The following is a 21,199-nucleotide window of genomic DNA, read 5'->3' as shown; positions in this document are numbered from 1 at the left end:
AGCTGGAAAAAGTCCAAAGGTATGCCACTAGACTAGTCCCAGAACTAAGAGGCATGAGTTACGAGGAAAGGCTGCGGGAAATGCACCTTACGGCACTGGAAGACAGAAGAGTAAGGGGAGACATGATCACAACCTACAAAATCCTCAGAGGAATCGACCGGGTAAACAAGGATGAACTATTCAACACTGGTGGGACGCGAACAAGGGGACACAAGGTGGAAACTGAGTACCCACATGAGCCACAGAGACGTTAGAAGGAACTTTTTCAGTGTCAGAGTAGTTAACGGATGGAATGCATTAGGCACTGATGTGGTGGAGGCTGACTCCATACACAGTTTCAAATGTAGATATGATAGAGCCCAGTAGGCTCAGGAATCTGTACACCAGTTGATTGACAGTTGAGAGGCGGGACCAAAGAGCCAAAGCTCAACCCCCGCAAGCACAAATATATGAGTATAAATAGGTGAGTACACACACGCACACACACTAAGTACCTAAGTAGGTACCTGGTACCTAAGCAATAGGAAGCAGAGAGTTACAGTGAGGGGTGAGACCTCAGAATGGCGTGAAGTCACCAGTTGAGTTCCACAGGGCTCTGTGCTTGGACCTATCCTGTTTCTGATATACGTAAATGATCTCCCAGAGGGTATAGACTCATTCCTCTCAATGTTTGCTGACGACGCCAAAATTATGAGAAGGATTAAGACAGAGGAGGACAGCTTGAGGCTTCAAGAAGACCTGGACAAGCTGCAGGAATGGTCGAACAAATGGCTGTTAGAGTTTAACCCAAGCAAATGTAATGTAATGAAGGTAGGGGTAGGAAGAGGGAGACCAGATACAAGGTATCATTTGGGAGATGAGATACTTCAAGAGTCAGAGAGAAAGACCTGGGGGTTGATATCACGCCAGACCTGTCCCCTGAAGCTCATATCAAGAGGATAACATCAGCAGCATATGCCAGTTTGGCTAACATAAGAACGGCCTTTAGAAACTTGTGTAAGGAATCTTTCAGAACATTATATACCACATATGTCAGACCAATCCTGGAGTATGCGGCTCCAGCATGGAGTCCATATGTAGTCAAGCATAAGACTAAACTGGAAAAGGTTGAAAGGTTTGCCACCATACTAGTACCCGAGCTGAGAGGTATGATCTACGAGGAGAGACTACGGGAATTAAACCTCACTTCGTTGGAAGACAGAAGAGTTAGGGGGGACATGATCACCTCATTCAAGATTCTCAAGGGAATCGACAGGGTTGATAAAGATAGGCTATTTAACACAAGGGTCACACGCACTAAGGGACACAGGTGGAAACTGAGTGCCCAAATGAGACACAGAGATATATAGAAAGAACTTTTTTAGTGTCTGAGTGGTTGAGAAATGGATTGCATTAGGAAGTAATATGGTGGAGGCTGACTCCATACACAGTTTCAAGTGTAGATATGATAGAACCCAAATTTTAGCAATTTGACAGGTAATTTATAGAAAGAAATGAAATGTAGTTTACCCTTCTTATTTTGAGGTTATCTTGAGATGATTTCGGGGCTTTTAGTGTCCCCGCGGCCCGGTCCTCGACCAGGCCTACACCCCCCAGGAAGGATCCCGTGACAGCTGACTAACACCCAGGTACCTATTTTACTGCTAGGTAACAGCCTAGGGTGAAAATAGGGTGAAAGAAACTGCCCATTGTTTCTCGCCGGCGCCCGGGATCGAACCCGGGACCACAGGATCACAAGTCTAGCGTGCTGTCCTCTCGGCCGACCGGCTCCTTTAGGTCAGTAATAAATATGTCTTTATTTTCTTTACAAATGTAGGACGATAAAAATGCAATTTCATGGATTAAGAGACTCATTATTCACTTAATTTAAATAAAAAGTTTTCACACCCTCAATCAACATATTCTAGGATTATCCCGGACTACAGTCATTCACAACACGCAGTTCCCGCATCATAGATCTTACTTCAATGGAACTCAAAATGCCTGCCAGTTAGTCATCTCGCTGTGACAGAAGTTCCATGAACAGTCAATATATCCAGCTGGGGGGGGGGGGTCTCCATTGTTTTATTTGAGCTTGTTTCTAACTTGTTTTATGCTATCCTATATATCTGCTGCATCATTATATATACCACTCATTACTGAGTTGAATTTCCTGACAATTAAGTTTATATTTTTTGGAAAAGTTTGAGTGGCCAGGGACAAGTTAGTGGCTGAAAGATTAATTAAGTTCCCTAGATGGGCGATTCCCTTCAGACAAAACGGGATCAATCATATATGAATTATTTCTTTCTAGTGTAGATGTGGACATAAGGTTTGACATTAGATGGCAATGAGTGCGAGGGTGTACACCCAAGATTCATCCTGAACATTTCCTCCATTCAAAATTAAACTTATCAGGACTAGTATTTTGAAAGTCACATAGTTCACTTCCATACTGGCCTAGTCACTTTCTATTAAATGATTTTATTGTCGACCTGGTATCAAGATGACCGAATTCACCCATGACATTTATTATTCCTTTTTATTATGTTCAATCCTGACAAATGTGATGTAGCGTCCTTTAACTTAGAAGAATCGTTTAATATTGATCACAATTTGAAATTACTAGGCCGAGAGATCACTGTAAAGTTGTATTCTGCATTATTTCTTTCACATAATCATATCACGGTTTCCATGTCATCTTTGGTGGGGTGCGAGTGGAACTAGATCAGCATAACAGAAAACATTGGCATTAGTACTGCCTATGTAACAGTCAGCTCTGCTGGCTCTTAACTCTTTCAACAGTATCTAGATAGAAAGGTAACAATATAGGGCAAACAACAATCATTCTATTTGATCCCGTGTTTCCGTGATAAATATTCAGAGAGAACGTTACTCCATTTCACTTCTAATTTGCATTCGTTATAAGAGATATATAGATATCTAGCTATGACAGGACATACTTTCCTGTTAATTAGGCAATTGTATTAAAAGCTTGATGTGTTCAACTTTCCCTAAAACTTTGAAAGCATAGAGAAGCAAAGAGAGAACAGAGAACCTTGTGGTATCAGTACTGAATAGTTCCTGCCACAACGAAACTATACATCGTTTTTGAGTAACCAGTTTTGTATGCAAACTGAATCAGAGCCATCGAGCTCGTCAGGTGTCTAGGTAATCAGGTTTCTAGCTCGTCAGGTGTCTAGAAAATCAATTAGTATATAATCAAATACTTCGTTTAAGATGTTAAAGGCAATAACTGTATTTACCAGAAGGGAACATAGAAGCACAATAGTTCTTCGGAATGGGATAAGTACAGAAATATTTATTACAGATGATGCCGTACTATGAGAGAGAGAGAGAAAGCCTGTAATAAACATTATTAGACAAACATATAGTTTTGGCGTTTCATGTTTAATGTCAGAAATAATTTCCACCTAACTATTAATAATAAACATAAAATTAAAATTTTAAGAAAATCATTCTCTGTTGAAACATAATTAACAAATTAACAAGTAATTCGTAAAAGCAATTGGTGGGCGACTCTTAGGCTGAGCGGCGCCAGCTGGGCTCCTGCGTCACACACTGCGGTAGACAATTGGGAAACGGATTTTTTTTCCTTTCATGCCTTATAAATTAAATAATACTAAGGAATTAACAAACTACAATAAAGAATTGAATTAACAGTGTTAATTCTAATTTAAAAGTAAGTAGAGTTTTAAACAGTCAATGAATAAATAAATGTTAGAGGTCCTCTCTTCTCTGACTCCGAGAGTCAGAGAAGAGAGGATGCTCTGGCGCCATTATCTCTGACTATTCTCCTGTTTACTGAGTGGTTTGTGTGTCCGCCACAAGTCTCATGACGCAGCCAAGATACATAGTTCAGCTACTGTTTTAAATACCACGACCACGAAGTTTGGTTGTATCTGCCTTTCAGTTCGGTGGCAGGTAAGTGTTATCCATTCCTGGCTAACCTTTGTTGTGGCTATTGTGTTGGATTATACGTATATTTATCTGTTCAACCTCTCAGCTGGGCTCATCACACGCTATATACCTTTCATTAGGCCAAGTAACACCTCTACCTCACATCCCCTTTTCCACAGATTCCGCGCGGCAGCTGGCTTCCCGAAAACCAGCTGGTTGAGCAGGGACGCTGCTGTTGGAGCAGCTGGTGGTGCAGGAAAGGAGCTGTTGGAGCAGCTGGTGGTGCAGGAAAGGAGCTGTTGGAGCAGCTGGTGGTGCAGGGAAGGAGCTGTTGGAGCAGCTGGTGGTGCAGGGAAGGAGCTGTTGGAGCAGCTGGTGGCAGGATGGAGCTGGCCCCACAATTCATGACACTCCTGGTTTCACTATTCGCTCTCCGTGCCTTTCACCTCACAGTCGCTCGTGAAAAGGCCTTCATGCTGGTGAGTTATGAATTAAAATTCATTTATTTATCACATGGTCCCTGTGTGGCAAGGCCTACACTGTGTTACAAGGCCTCCACAGTGTTGAAAGGCCTATAATGTGTTACAACCCTCCCATGTTACAAGGCCTCCACTGTGTTGCAAGGCCTTCACCTGTGTGGCATGGCCTCCACTGTGTTGCAAGGTCTTCCCTGTGTGGCATGGCCTCCACTGTGTTGCAAGGTCTTCCCTGTGTAGCAAGGCCTCCATTCTGTTGCAAAGTTTCAATTGTGTCGCAAGGCCTCAATTATATTGCAAGGTCTTCACTGTGTTGCAAAGCCTCCACTGTGATTCAAGTTTCTATTGTGTTGCAAGGCCTCCACTGTATTGGAAGGCCTCTCGGGTGTGCCAAAGCCTCCACTGTGTTGCAAGGGCTGCACTGTGTTGCAGGGCCTCACTGTGTTGCAAAGCCTCCACTGTGATTCAAGTTTCTATTGTGTTGCAAGGCCTCCACTGTATTGGAAGGCCTCTCCGGTGTGCCAAAGCCTCCACTGTGTTGCAAGGGCTGCACTGTGTTGCAGGGCCTCACTGTGTTGCAAGGGCTGCACTGTGTTGCAGGGCCTCACTCTGTTGCAAGGGCTCCACTGTGTTGCAGGGCCTCACTCTGTTGCAAGGGCTCCACTGTGTTGCAGGGCCTCACTGTGTTGCAAGGGCTCCACTGTGTTGCAGGGCCTCACTGTGTTGCAAGGGCTCCACTGTGTTGCAGGCCCTCACTGTGTTGCAAGGCCTTTGTGAGATTATATCTATTGAGGGATTGGCATCAATACAAGTGATCTCAGTCAGAAAGGACTGCACTAACAGCACATTAAATTATTTGTGTACAGGTTATTACTTTAAGGCTGCAATAGAATACGAAGAGCCGCCGTCAGAGCCCAAATCCTTGGCACTCTTTATCACTGGGTCGTGGAGCTCATCAGAACCGCTAATGGTAATATAAGGGTAGCTCAACGGGATCTCGCACCAAATTTAATACTGGTGTGTGTGTGGCTATGAAAATGGTTCAAGTCCAGACGTATCCACAACAGCATATAAACAGATTCAAGTATGTGGCAGAGTCCAATACTGGAGACAAGGTTGTTGAAAGGTGTTGAAAGAAAGACACTTGTCGCTTGGTAACAATTAACATCTATTCATAAAAACTTAATTATAACAATACCCGGCATCATAGTTTTAACATTACGTAAGTCCAACGTGACACAATGCAAAACTAATCACTCAGCTAGTATGGTCCAACTCCGGTTCTGTTCGCTCGCACCTGAATCAAGTTGAACTAATCTGAACAGCAGGTGCTCACTCGCACACAATTTAGCATTTCACCAACTGTGGCAAAACAATTGATAATTTAACAAAAGACACAACTGCCGAACCTGTCACAGAGTCGGTCTTCTGTAACACAAAGTTGTTTACGTTAAGGCTCATCTCTCCAGACGGCAGCCAAACAACAGTTACTCTACGGTTATGTCACAAAGACAAAACAATTGATTTAATCAATTCCAATCAAAACGTATAATTTAATAATTTACGTTAATTCAAGATAATTTGTGCGATATATCAACACAGGCAGTCAAACAATCAAACAAGGCTTTTCTACGGTAATCACTATGACAAGGCAAGGTAAGTCAAGGGGCCTGACAGCTGAGTGAACAGCGCTTCGGATTCGTAGTCGTAAGGTTCCGGGTTCGATCCCCGGTGGAGGCGGAAACAAATGGGCAGAGTTTCTCTCACCCTGATGCGCCTGTTCATCTAGCAGTAAATAAGTACCTGGGAGTTAGACAGCTGCTACGGACTGTTTCCTAGGGGTGTGTAACAAAGAGGAGGCCTGATCGAGGACCGGGCCGCGGAGACACTAAGCCCCGAAATCATCTCAAGATAAAGTAATTAATTAATCAGTGAGTTAACACCTCAATTGCTGTCGCGCTGAAGGATAATTAAACTCACGGTGATTTACGTTAACACTGCTTATAGTGTAGACAAGCTGACAACCAAGAATTAGCTAGCTTGTTGCTATAATAACTTACACTCCACTAATGACGTTAATTAGTGACTAATTATAACATACTGATTGATTAAGTTCAATCATAATTTAATACACAACAGGTCCCATAGACTAATCACAAGACAGTAGCAATACAGCACTAAACTCCCAGTGCTTGAATGACACAACACCGCACTATCACCGTAATGATGACAAGTCAATAATCACGCAGACACCTGTAATCACAGGTAAAATAAACTGTGGTAATCACCCACTTACTTTACAGTCTAGTTTTCTCATAGAATGAGAAATAAATGAACAAACATGAAAATGTTATACATTTCCATGTATATACATGTATAGATATTAATATTTATATATGTATGTGAATGTATATATATCCATGTATATACACAGTGACGGTATGTATTTAAGCACACAATTGCAATGCACAAAATTTAGTATAAATCGCTGTAATATGTGTAAATGTGTAGAAAGTGTAAATGCACACACTCAGGCCGAGAAACAGGAATCACACAGATATACTGTACTTGCCTCTCTTTTACGTGCTTTGCTCGTCCTTTGTATCTCTTCCATTGCGGGTTAATGAGAACAACAGGACGTGAGGTTGATGTGAATCAACACAAGGAATTTATAAACTATGCAAATGATACAATAATTAATTAGGAGAAATGACTATGATAAACGGCGAACATTCAACCCACTCTCCATCTCATACATAAAAACTATGTCGTAGACAGATGACCAAGCCCAACACATACAGCACGTGGTAGATCACTTTCACAAGAACACGTGTGGGTGGTTTAAGTAGCGTAGATCACAGGACGCCGCGTGGGGTAGTCCTTGAGACACAAAGGCAAGATTCCCTTGCTCCGAGGTGGTAGGAAGGAAGATATGCGTAGCCTCACGGCTATATAAGTCCACAATTGTTCGTAATTTAATGTTATTCACTCGAATTTGTCTAGAGTCAATGGGAATCGTATCTTAGATTCCTACTAAACAGATTACTTAGTGATATGTTGAGAGATTGCGAAGGTTTAACACGATAACCACGGACTAGTGTAGTATAGCCCAATTGTTGAGAGATTGCGAAGGTTTAACACGATAACCACGGATTAGTGTAGTATAGCCCAATTGTTGAGAGATTGCGAAGGTTTAACACGATAACCACGGACTAGTGTAGTATAGCCCAATTGTTGAGAGATTGCGAAGGTTTAACACGATAACCACGGACTAGTGTAGTATAGCCCAATTGTTGAGAGATTGCGAAGGTTTAACACGATAACCACGGACTAGTGTAGTATAGCCCAATTGTTGAGAGATTGCGAAGGTTTAACACGATAACCACGGATTAGTGTAGTATAGCCCAATTGTTGAGAGATTGCGAAGGTTTAACACGATAACCACGGATTAGTGTAGTATAGCCCAATTGTTGAGAGATTGCGAAGGTTAACACGATAACCACGGACTAGTGTAGTATAGCCCAATTTCTCTGCATGTGATCACATGTGGAGTCTCACCTCTGTGCATCTTAATTCACTTATTATCGATATTCATGACGTCGCGGTAACGGATTCTGACTGAAGGGATCGTTAAGTTGGAATAGAGATAAACTGGGTTGATCAAGTCGGGTGTAAACAGTAATTGCCGTAACTTTGGTCGAAGTTACAGGTCTCCTGTCTTCACAGTGTTGCCGATGCCCTCAGAATGCCAAGAATGGTGAGCCGGGCACCTGAGGTGGGTGCCTCACCGCTCTTTCCCTTGTTCTTCAAGGTGACCAATCAGTGAACAGCCTTATGGAGGCCCACATTGCCACTACCAGTACGCTATTGACTCTTAGTCACATGACTTCCGTGACGTCATAGCCTATCAGTGACGTTTACATAAGCAAAAGAACCATTACAGTTTCCGTGGCCCCAAAGTCTCTCTCTTGCTCCTGGTTGTACTCTAAGCAACTTAAGCTTAAGATATAAACTAATGATTGCAATTCCATTCACAGAAAGGCTACAGCAACCACTGTAGCTTTACTGGTCAGCCGAGAATGTCTGCTCCTCAGAGACATGCCTCAAGTCAAGTCTAGCTACCATATGAAGAAAGCTAAAGTGCATGAACTCAGTTCAGCGCACTCTGGTGCACCCGCTGTAAGCAAAATTTCGGAGTGCGTTCTATCAAACATGTGTTAGCTAGCTGGAATTTCATATTCTCACATAACCTCTTTCTCAAGAGCTTAATTTGCTGGAAGGAAATTTTGCTCACAACACGCTAGCTTACGCGTGCACCTCCTTTTCCATGAGAGTTTGTCAGGTGTGCGTGTGTTGTGAGTGGAGCAGCTGTCACTTCTACTCGTCTCCTGCAGAAAAGAAAATTACCCTCTCTGTCTTTTGACAGCTTGGCCTGACCAACCACTAGGTTGTCGCTCGACCCTGGGTGAGTGTAATGGTTGGCTCTAGCTCCAGGTCTCGGTCGACTCGACGCCTCGCAACCGTTTTCCTAACTAGACTTTCCGTTCTCAAATGGGATCTGTCTCATGGAAGACACAATAGCGACCTCTGGGAAGTTGGTTACCGTCGGAATAATCTCTTGTTTTTAGTTGGTTTGTGAAATATTTGTTGACAGCTCTCTCTTCTCTCCCGGTGAAGGCCTATTTGATAGTTCTTTTGCTGTTCTTTCAACATTTAGACAAGGCATATCCTCTGCCCTTCATATACTTTTGCCGCTATTTTGAGTGACAGCGTTGCCACACGCTCACTGGTTTCCTTTCAGGGGGCCTTCTTTTCCAAATTTGCCCAAAATATGCAATAAATGAAAACTCGTTCAATTTCAATCAAACTTTTTTGACAAGTTGTATATGAAAAGGGTTTCATCTGGTCCAAGTCTCAGCATCGTTGCATAAATAGGGAGAAAAAATATTGAATTATGTGTCAAAAATTTTCCAAAATGGTCAGAAACGATTATCAAACAAAAATGTCAACTGAAATCATGTCTATGACTCTCAGGTATCACAATAGCATATATTAAAAACAAATTATAATTTGTTTTATTAAAAAAATTAAGTTAAAAAAAAGGCATTTTTTTTTTTTAATTTTATCTCTCTTTTGTTTCTAAGGCGATTTGCATGAAACTTATATACCTAACTGCACGTATGCCTATCTGTAAGGGTGCCAATTTTGGAGGAAATTGGTTAATGTCAACCTCAGCCACAGATGGCAACACCTTAGACTTTATTATTTTCGTATTTATTTTCAAGTAACATAAACGTTCAAATAACTTTTTTATGTTTTATTCAATTTACATAAAACTTACATCTTGTATGTAAAGTGTATGTCTCTAAAATCTTATGTAAGCGTTTTTTCCTGAGTTCATTTATGGATTTTATAAATAGCAATAAACATGATATATTTGCATAATTTTGGGAGGAACTTTGACTACTTGTACTAGGAAAACTAAAGACGTTAAGGAAAATCCAATCCTAGAGATCCTTTATTATATGCTAATGTATCAGAAAAGTGTCATAGAATGATTATATCTGAAAGGTGTGTTTGTTCATTTACACTTGAAAATGTGTAAAATTCGTTGAAAAAATAAAAAAATAAAAAATCTCCCTTACTATTTAGGCTACAGTACTGAAACTTAGAACAATTGCTGCCCTTTTCATATACAACTAGTCAAAAAATAATGGTTGACATTGAACAACAACTTTACTTTTCCAAGAAGGCCCCCTTCATGTCATGCATCCGTTCTTCCCACGCAGTGGAGAAAGCCTTCACGGTCCCAGCTGACTGGCTCGGAATGTCGCCATCAGCTGACTAAGGCCGCTTGCGCATACCCATCTCTGTTTTCTGTGGAAAATTCACAAAGGGCGGACCAATCTCATCCTTCTCTCTTGGAGTATTACCAAGTAATAACCCATATACAGCTCGTTTACATTGCATGGCATGCATTTTTCCTGTGACATGAGGTGTGGCCATAATCAGGGATACCTCTGTCATGTCCCTAATACTATTATCTGGGTACTTTAGACGGATGATTCGGCCTGTTTTGCAATCACGCTCAACCAGACTCTCTCTGATCCTATTTGTAGTGGCTCCACGATCTCTGATGACTTTCGCCCGCATACCATAAACTCTCGGTCTAGGTGACCCAGCGTTGTTTCCAGCGTATGACCTAGAGGATCTCTTCCTCCTGCCATTGAACTGATTACTGCAATTTGGGCACTAACTTTCTTGTCCCTTTCAGCAGTGTGCCTCCTGCACTCTGCTGCTCGGTGAGCAATCAGATAGCAGTTAAAGGATATCTGCCCATGTCCTTGGGTTTTTTGAAGGCCACCTTTGGGCTTGAGTCCATCAGAGGAAGGAGCGTTGTGTTTAATAGTTGTCAAAACATCCTTCGTAGATCTGTGAGCTTTTGCCAACAGGTCAGCCAGCTCTGCCATAATCCCATTAGAGACTATGACGTTCTTCTTCAGCTTAACTCGGAGAGCGGGTTTGTACCAGAAACTGTTCTCTAATCAAATTGAAGAATATTCCCACCTCCGTGACAGTCTTCATCAATTCACAGTACCGCCGGAGACAGGACTCTAGTCTCTGCCCATTAATACGTATGACTCTCCTGGACGTAACCTTATGTGACAGAACGTATCTATCATTCTGTCAATTGAAATGCCAAAACCTTTCATTAAAGCGATCGTCAAAGTAAAAAATTAAGGTGCATCAATATATATCTTTATTATATACATCTATATTATAGCAGAATTTACATTAAGTTTAAATGGGTGAGCACAACTAGATGAGTACAACAACATGTAGGTGAGTACAACTAGGATAGTGTAACTACATGAGAGTAACTAGGGGGAGTACAACTAGGTGAATACAACTTCATGCTTACAACTAGAGGGAGTACATATAGGTTAGTACAACTTGAGTACTGCTAGGTGCATACAAGCAGGTGAGCACAATTACTTGAGTAAGGCTAAGGGCAGTATTTGCAAGTAGGCGAGTACAACTAGAGAACAAGTAGGTGAATACAACGAGCTTTACACAACTAGGTGAGTACATCAAGGATAATACAGGTAGGTGAATACTATCAGGGTGAGTACAACAATATGAGTATATAGCTAGGTGAGAACAAGTTGATGAGTAAAGCTAGGTTAAGTACAGGTTGCTGGTTATCACAGCTAGGTGACTACAACTAGATGAGAACTTCTAGGTGAGAAAAGTTAGATGAGTACAGCTTGGAGAGTACAATTAGATGAGTACAACAATGTGATTACAACTAAGAGAGTACAATTAGGTGAGTGCAACTAGATGAGAACAACTAGGTAACTATATAGCTAGGTATTCACCTAGTTGCGCTTGCGGGGGTTGAGCTTTGGCTCTTTGGTCCCGCCTCTCAAGCGTCAATCAACTGGTGTACAGATTCCTGAGCCTACTGAGCTCTATCATACTTATATTTGAAACTGTGTATGGAGTCAGCCTACACCACATCACTTTCTAATGCATTCCATTTATTAACTACTCTGACACTGAAAAAATTCTTTCTAACGTCTCTGTGGCTCATCTGGGTACTAAGTTTCCACCTATGTCCCCTTGTTGGTGTTCCACACGTGCTGAAGATTTTGTCTTTGTCCACCCTGTCAATTCCCCTGAAAAATTTTGTAAATGGTCATCATGTCTTCCCTTACTCTTCTGTTTTCCAGGTACGTGAGGTTCAGCTTCTTTAGCCTTTCCTCGTAGCCCATTCCTCTCAGTTCCGGGACGAGTCTGGTGGCATACCGCTGAATCTTCTCTAACATTGACTTGTGTTTAACTAGATATGGACTCCAGGCTGGAGCTGCATATTCTAGGATTGGTCTGACATAAGTGGTATACAGGATCCTGAACGACTCCTTACACAATTTTCTAAAGGCAGTTCTTATGTTGGCCAACCTAGCATATGCCGCTGATGATATCCTTTTGATGTGGGTCTCTGGGGACAAGTTCGGTGTAATATCAACCCCCAGATCTTTCTCTCTATTTGACTCTTGCAGGATTTCACCTCCCAGATGGTACCTTGTTTTCAGCCTTGTGCTCCCTTCGCCTAATTTCATTACCTTATAATTTCTTGTGTTGAACTTTAGCAGCCATTTTCTAGACCATTCCTCCAGTTTGTCCAGGTCATCTTGTAGTCTCTGTTTATCTTAATCTGTCTTGATTCTTCTCATAATTTTTTCATCAGCAGCAAACATTGAGAGGAATGAGTCTATACCCTCCGGAAGATCGTTTACATATATTAGAAATAGGATGGGACCAAGTACTGAGCCCTGTGGGACTCCGCTGGTAACATCTCACCACTCTGATGTTTCCCCCCCCCCCTCACAGTTACTCGCTGTTTCCTGGTTCTTAAATACTCCTTTATCCACTGGAGCACCTTCCCTTTTAATCCTGCCTGTTGCTCCAACTTTTTTTAACAGCCTATTATGGGGTACTATGTCAAAGGCTTTCTGGCAGTCCAAGAAAATGCAGCCTGCCCACCTTTCTCTTTCTTGCCTAATTTTTGTTGCCTGGTCATAGAATTCTATTAAACCTGTGAGGCACGATTTACCATCTCTCAGTACAGCTGTACTGAAGTGAGTACAGCTTGGTGAGTACTGCTTGGTGAGTACAACTAGGTGAGTGCAGTTAGGTGATTATAGCTAGGTGAGTACAGCTAAGTGAGTTCAATTAGGTGAGTAACTCTAGATGAGCACAGCTAGGTGAGTGCAGCTAGGTGGGTACAGCTAAGTAAGTATAGTTACCTGAGTACAGCTTGGTGAATACAGCTCATTAAGTCAGTACATTCAGGTGAGTACAACTAGGGACGAGCACAGCTAGGCGAGTACAGCAAGGAGAATACAGCTGGGCGAATACAGCTAGATGAGTACAACTTGGTGAATACTAGTAGACGAGTACAGGTAGGTGAGTACAGTTAGCTGAGAACAGCTAGGTGAATACAACTAAGTGGGTACAATTGGGTAAGTATAACTAGATGAGCACAACTAGTCAAGTACAGCTAGATAAGTACAGCTAGGTGAGAACAGTTAAGTAAGAACAACTAGGTGAGTACAACTAAGTGAGTAAAATTAGGTGAGTCTAACCAGATGAGTACAACCAGGTGAGCATATGTAGGTGAGTACAGATAGGTGTTCTTTCGGCCTGCCTCTCAACTGTCAATCAATTATTACTAACCACTAACTAACTAATTATTTTTTTTTCCACACACACACCCACAGTAAGAAGCTCCGTAACAGCTGTCTAACTCCTAGGTACCTATTTACTGCTAGGTAACAGGGGCATTCAGGATGAAAAAAACTTTCCCCATTTGTTTCTGCCTGGTCTGGAAATCGAACCAGGTCCACAGAATTACGAGTCCTGCATGCTGTCCACTCAGCTACCAGACCCCCAGGCGAGGGGAGTGTGTAGGGAGGCTGGGGTATGGGTGCGTGTGTAGGGAGGCTGCGGTGTGGGTGAGTGTGTAGGGAGGCTGGGGCATGTGTGTGTGTGTAGGGAGGCTGGGGCATGTGTGTTTAGGTAGGCTGTGGCATGAGCGTATTCACCTAGTTGTGCTTGCGCGGGATGAGCTCTGCTCTTTTGGCCCGCCTCTCAACTGTCAATCAGTCAACTGTAACTAACTACTATTTTTTCACACACACACATTCTGGAACCTGTGGCCAAGCGAACAGCACGCTGGACATGTGATCCTGTGGTCCCAGGTTCGATCCCGGGCGCCGTCGAGAAACGATGGGCTCTTTCCTTTGCCCTATGCCTCTGTTACCTCGCAGTAAATAGGTACCTGGGAGTTAGTCAGCTGTCATGGGCTGCTTCCTGAGGTGTGTGTTCACCTAGTTGTGTTTTGCGGGGGTTGAGCTTTGCTCTTTCGGCCCGCCTCTCAACTCAATCAACTGGTTTACTAACATCATTTTTTTTTCTCCTCACCACACACACACCCCAGGAAGCAGTCCATGACAGCTGACTAACTCCCAAGTACCTATTTACTACTAGGTAACAGGGGCATTCAGGGTGAAAGAAACTTTGCCCATTTGTTTCTGTCTGGTGCGGGAATCGAACCCGCGCCACAGAATTACGCGTCCTAAGCGTTATCCACCAGGCTACCAGGCCCCCATATGTGTGTGTGTGTGTGTGTGTGTGTGTGTGTGTGTGTGTGTGTGTGTGTGTGTGTGTGTGTGTGTGTGTGTGTGTGTGTGTGTGTGTGTGTGTGTGTGTGTGTGTGTGTGTGGTGTGGAAAAATAAGTAGTAGTAGAAACAGTTGATAGGCGCGCCGAAAGAGCAGAGCTCAATCCCCGCAAGCACAACTAGGTGAATACAGGAAGCAGCCCGTAACAGCTGTACTCCCAGGTACTAGCAGGGTACCCAGGTACCCTGCTAGGTAACAGAGGTACAGGGTGAAAGAAACTGTGCCCATTTTGTTTCTCGCTGGCGCCGGGAATCGAACCAGGGCCCACAGGATTACATGTCCAGTGTGCTGTCCACACAGCTACTGGAGCGCACCACACAGCCACCAGCAGCCACCGGTATTTGTGTGTGTGTGTGTTTTACCTAAGTGTTTTTACCTAAGTGTAGTTACAGGATGAGAGCTACGCTCGTGGTGTCCCGTCTTTCCAGCACTCTTTGTCATATAACGCTTTGAAACTACTGACGGTCTTGGACTCCACCACTTTCTCACCTAATTTGTTCCAACCGTCTACCACTCTGTTTGCGAAAGTGAATTTTCTTATATTTCTTCGGCATCTGTGTTTAGCTAGTTTAAATCTATGACCTCTTCTTCTTAAAGTTCCAGGTCTCAGGAAACCTTCCCTATCGATTTTATCAATTCCTGTTACTATTTTGTATGTAGTGATCATATCACCTCTTTTTCTTCTGTCTTCTAGTTTTGGCATATTTAATGCCTCTAACCTCTCCTCTTAGCTCTTGCCCTTCAATTCTGGGAGCCACTTAGTAGTGTGTCTTTGCACCTTTTCCAGTTTGTTGATGTGCTTCTTAAGATATGGGCACCACACAACCGCTGCATATTCTAGCTTTGGCCTAACAAAAGTCGTGAACAATTTCTTTAGTATATCGCCATCCATGTATTTAAAAGCAATTCTGAAGTTAGAGAGCGTGGCATAGGCTCCTCGCACAATGTTCTTTATGTGGTTCACAGGTGATAGTTTTCTAGCTAGAACCACCTCTAGATCTCTTTCTTTATCAGAATTCTTTAAAGATTTCTTACATAATATATAGGTGTGTATGGAGGCTGGTGTGTGTGTACTCACCTAGTAGTGTGTGTGTGTGTGTGTGTGTGTGTGTGTGTGTGTGTGTGTGTGTGTGTGTGTGTGTGTGTGTGTGTGTGTTTACTAGTTGTGTGTTTACTAGTTGTGTTTTGCGTGGGTTGAGCTTTGCTCTTTCGGCCCGCCTCTCAACTGTCAATCAACTGTTTACTAACTACTTTTTTTTTTCCCCACACCACACACACACACACACCAGCATGGAGTCCATATCTAGTCAAGCATAAGACTAAACTGGAAAAGGTTCAAAGGTTTGCCACCAGACTAGTACCCGAGCTGAGAGGTATGAGCTACGAGGAGAGACTACGGGAATTAAACCTCACTTCGCTGGAAGACAGAAGAGTTAGGGGGGACATGATCACCACATTCAAGATTCTGAAGGGGATTGATAGGGTAGATAAAGACAGTCTATTTAACACAAGGGGAACACGCACAAGGGGACACAGGTGGAAACTGAGTGCCCAAATGAGCCACAGAGATATTAGAAAGAACTTTTTTAGTGTCAGAGTGGTTGACAAATGGAATGCATTAGGGGGTGATGTGGTGGTGGCTGACTCCATACACAGTTTCAAGTGTAGATATGATAGAGCCCAATAGGCTCAGGAATCTGTACACCTGTTGATTGACGGTTGAGAGGCGGGACCAAAGAGCCAGAGCTCAACCCCCGCAAACACAACTAGGTGAGTACATCCAGTACCACCAACACCCAGTACCACCAACACCCAGTACCATCAACACCCAGTACCACCAACACCCAGTACCACCAACAACCAGTACCACCAACAACCAGTACCACCAACACCCAGTACCACCAACATCCAGTACCACCAACAACCAGTACCACCAACAACCAGTACCACCAACAACCAGTACCACCAACAACCAGTACCACCAACAACCAGTACCACCAACAACCAGTACCACCAACACCCAGTACCACCAACACCCAGTACCACCAACAACCAGTACCACCAACAACCAGTACCACCAACACCCAGTACCACCAACAACCAGTACCACCAACAACCAGTACCACCAACACCCAGTACCACCAACAACCAGTACCACCAACACCCAGTACCACCAACAACCAGTACCACCAACAACCAGTACCACCAACAACCAGTACCACCAACACCCAGTACCACCAACATCCAGTACCACCAACAACCAGTACCACCAACAACCAGTACCACCAACAACCAGTACCACCAGCAACAAGTACCACCAACAACCAGTACCACCAACAATCAGTACCACCAACAACCAGTACCACCAACACCCAGTACCACCAACAACCAGTACCACCAACAACCAGTACCACCAACAACCAGTACCACCAACACCCAGTACCACCAACACCCAGTACCACCAACACCCAGTACCATTGTTGGTGGTATCATTGATATCATTGTTGGTGGTTGATGGTACTGGTACCAACAACCAGTACCACCAACACCCAGTACCACCAACAACCAGTACAACCAACAACCAGTACCACCAACACCCAGTACCACCAACAACCAGTACCACCAACAACCAGTACCACCAACACCCAGTACCACCAACAACCAGTACCACCAACACCCAGTACCACCAACACCCAGTACCACCAACAACCAGTACCACCAACAACCAGTACCACCAACACCCAGTACCACCAACAACCTGTACCACCAACAACCAGTACCACCAACACCCAGTTCCACCAATAACCAGTACCACCAACACCCAGTACCACCAACAACCTGTACCACCAACAACCAGTACCACCAACACCCAGTACCACCAACAACCAGTACCATCAACACCCAGTACCACCAACACCCAGTACCACCAACAACCAGTACAATCAACACCCAGTACCACCAACACCCAGTACCACCAACACCCAGTACCACCAACACCCAGTACCACCAACAACCAGTACCATCAACACCCAGTACCACCAACACCCAGTACCACCAACAACCAGTACCACCAACAACCAGTACCACCAACACCAAGTACCACCAACACCCAGTACCAACAACAACCAGTACCACCAACAACCAGTACCACCAACACCCAGTACCACCAACAACCAGTACCACCAACACCCAGTACCACCAACAACCAGTACAACCAACAACCAGTACCATCAACACCCAGTACCACCAACAACCAGTACCACCAACACCCAGTACCACCAACAATCAGTATCACCAACACCCAGTACCACCAACACCCAGTACCACCAACACCAAGTACCACCAACAACCAGTACCATCTACACCCAGTACCACCAACAACCAGTACCACCAACAACCAGTACCACCAACACCCAGTACCACCAACACCCAGTACAACCAACTACCAGTCCCACCAACAACCAGTACCACCAACACCCAGTACCACCAACACCTAGTACCACCAACACCCAGTACCACCAACAACCAGTACCACCAACAACCAGTTCCACCAACACCCAGTACCACCAACAACCAGTACCACCAACACCCAGTACCACCAACAATCAGTATCACCAACACCCAGTACCACCAACAACCAGTACCACCAACACCCAGTACCACCAACAACCAGTACCACCAACACCCAGTACCACCAAAACCCAGTACCACCAACAATCAGTATCACCAACACCCAGTACCACCAACAACCAGTACCACCAACACCCAGTACCACCAACAACCAGTACCACCAACATCCAGTACCACCATCACCCAGTACCACCAACACCCAGTACCACCAACACCCAGTACCACCAACAACCTGTACCACCAACAACCAGTACCACCAACAACCAGTACCACCAACACCCAGTACCACCAACAACCAGTACCACCAACAACCAGTACCACCAACACCCAGTACCACCAACACCCAGTACCACCAACAACCAGTACCACCAACACCCAGTACCACCAACACCCAGTACCACCAACACCCAGTACCACCAACACCCAGTACCACCAACAACCAGTACCATCAACACCCAGTACCACCAACACCCAGTACCACCAACACCCAGTACCACCAACACCCAGTACCACCAACAACCAGTACCATCAACACCCAGTACCACCAACACCCAGTACCACCAACAACCAGTACCATCAACACCCAGTACCACCAACACCCAGTACCACCAACAACCAGTACCATCAACACCCAGTACCACCAACACCCAGTACCACCAACACCCAGTACCACCAACTCCCAGTACCACCAACAACCAGTACCATCAACACCCAGTACCACCAACACCCAGTACCACCAACAACCAGTACCACCAACAACCAGTACCACCAACACCAAGTACCACCAACACCCAGTACCAACAACAACCAGTACCACCAACAACCAGTACCACCAACACCCAGTACCACCAACAACCAGTACCACCAACACCCAGTACCACCAACAACCAGTACAACCAACAACCAGTACCATCAACACCCAGTACCACCAACAACCAGTACCACCAACACCCAGTACCACCAACAATCAGTATCACCAACACCCAGTACCACCAACACCCAGTACCACCAACACCAAGTACCACCAACAACCAGTACCATCTACACCCAGTACCACCAACAACCAGTACCACCAACAACCAGTACCACCAACACCCAGTACCACCAACACCCAGTACAACCAACTACCAGTACCACCAACAACCAGTACCACCAACACCCAGTACCACCAACACCCAGTACCACCAACACCCAGTACCACCAACAACCAGTACCACCAACAACCAGTACCACCAACACCCAGTACCACCAACAACCAGTACCACCAACACCCAGTACCACCAACAATCAGTATCACCAACACCCAGTACCACCAACAACCAGTACCACCAACACCCAGTACCACCAACAACCAGTACCACCAACACCCAGTACCACCAAAACCCAGTACCACCAACAATCAGTATCACCAACACCCAGTACCACCAACAACCAGTACCACCAACACCCAGTACCACCAACAACCAGTACCACCAACATCCAGTACCACCATCACCCAGTACCACCAACACCCAGTACCACCAATACCCAGTACCACCAACAACCTGTACCACCAACAACCAGTACCACCAACAACCAGTACCACCAACACCCAGTACCACCAACACCCAGTACCACCAACAACTAGTACCACCAACACCCTGTACCACCAACACCCAGTACCACCAACAACCAGTACCACCAACAACCAGTACCACCAACACCCAGTACCACCAACACCCAGTACCACCAACAACCAGTACCACCAACACCCAGTACCACCAACACCCAGTACCACCAACACCCAGTACCACCAACACCCAGTACCACCAACAACCAGTACCATCAACACCCAGTACCACCAACACCCAGTACCACCAACACCCAGTACCACCAACACCCAGTACCACCAACAACCAGTACCATCAACACCCAGTACCACCAACACCCAGTACCACCAACAACCAGTACCATCAACACCCAGTACCACCAACACCCAGTACCACCAACAACCAGTACCATCAACACCCAGTACCACCAACACCCAGTACCACCAACACCCAGTACCACCAACACCCAGTACCACCAACAACCAGTACCATCAACACCCAGTACCACCAACACCCAGTACCACCAACAACCAGTACCACCAACAACCAGTACCACCAACACCAAGTACCACCAACACCCAGTACCAACAACAACCAGTACCACCAACAACCAGTACCACCAACACCCAGTACCACCAACAACCAGTACCACCAACACCCAGTACCACCAACAACCAGTACAACCAACAACCAGTACCATCAACACCCAGTACCACCAACAACCAGTACCACCAACACCCAGTACCACCAACAATCAGTATCACCAACACCCAGTACCACCAACACCCAGTACCACCAACACCAAGTACCACCAACAACCAGTACCATCTACACCCAGTACCACCAACAACCAGTACCACCAACAACCAGTACCACCAACACCCAGTACCACCAACACCCAGTACAACCAACTACCAGTACCACCAACAACCAGTACCACCAACACCCAGTACCACCAACACCCAGTACCACCAACACCCAGTACCACCAACAACCAGTACCACCAACAACCAGTACCACCAACACCCAGTACCACCAACAACCAGTACCACCAACACCCAGTACCACCAACAATCAGTATCACCAACACCCAGTACCACCAACAACCAGTACCACCAACACCCAGTACCACCAACAACCAGTACCACCAACACCCAGTACCACCAAAACCCAGTACCACCAACAATCAGTATCACCAACACCCAGTACCACCAACAACCAGTACCACCAACACCCAGTACCACCAACAACCAGTACCACCAACATCCAGTACCACCATCACCCAGTACCACCAACACCCAGTACCACCAATACCCAGTACCACCAACAACCTGTACCACCAACAACCAGTACCACCA

General features: G+C 44.9%; 1 protein-coding gene across 1 annotated transcript in view; it reads left to right on the top strand.

Annotated features, from left to right (window-relative positions):
* Positions 1–21,199, top strand: part of LOC123753771 (uncharacterized) — a 230,397-nt gene that overhangs the window by 41,050 nt on the left and 168,148 nt on the right. The window contains exon 2 of the mRNA XM_069317199.1: positions 4,080–4,379. Coding sequence (XP_069173300.1) covers positions 4,284–4,379 — 96 coding nt within the window. The 5' untranslated portion in view covers positions 4,080–4,283. The remainder of the gene's footprint in view (positions 1–4,079; positions 4,380–21,199) is intronic.

The sequence above is a fragment of the Procambarus clarkii genome, chromosome 87 (genome assembly GCF_040958095.1).
Source record: "Procambarus clarkii isolate CNS0578487 chromosome 87, FALCON_Pclarkii_2.0, whole genome shotgun sequence".
NCBI classification, from domain to species: Eukaryota; Metazoa; Arthropoda; class Malacostraca; order Decapoda; family Cambaridae; genus Procambarus; species Procambarus clarkii.
This window is presented reverse-complemented; position numbering and strand designations above follow the sequence as displayed.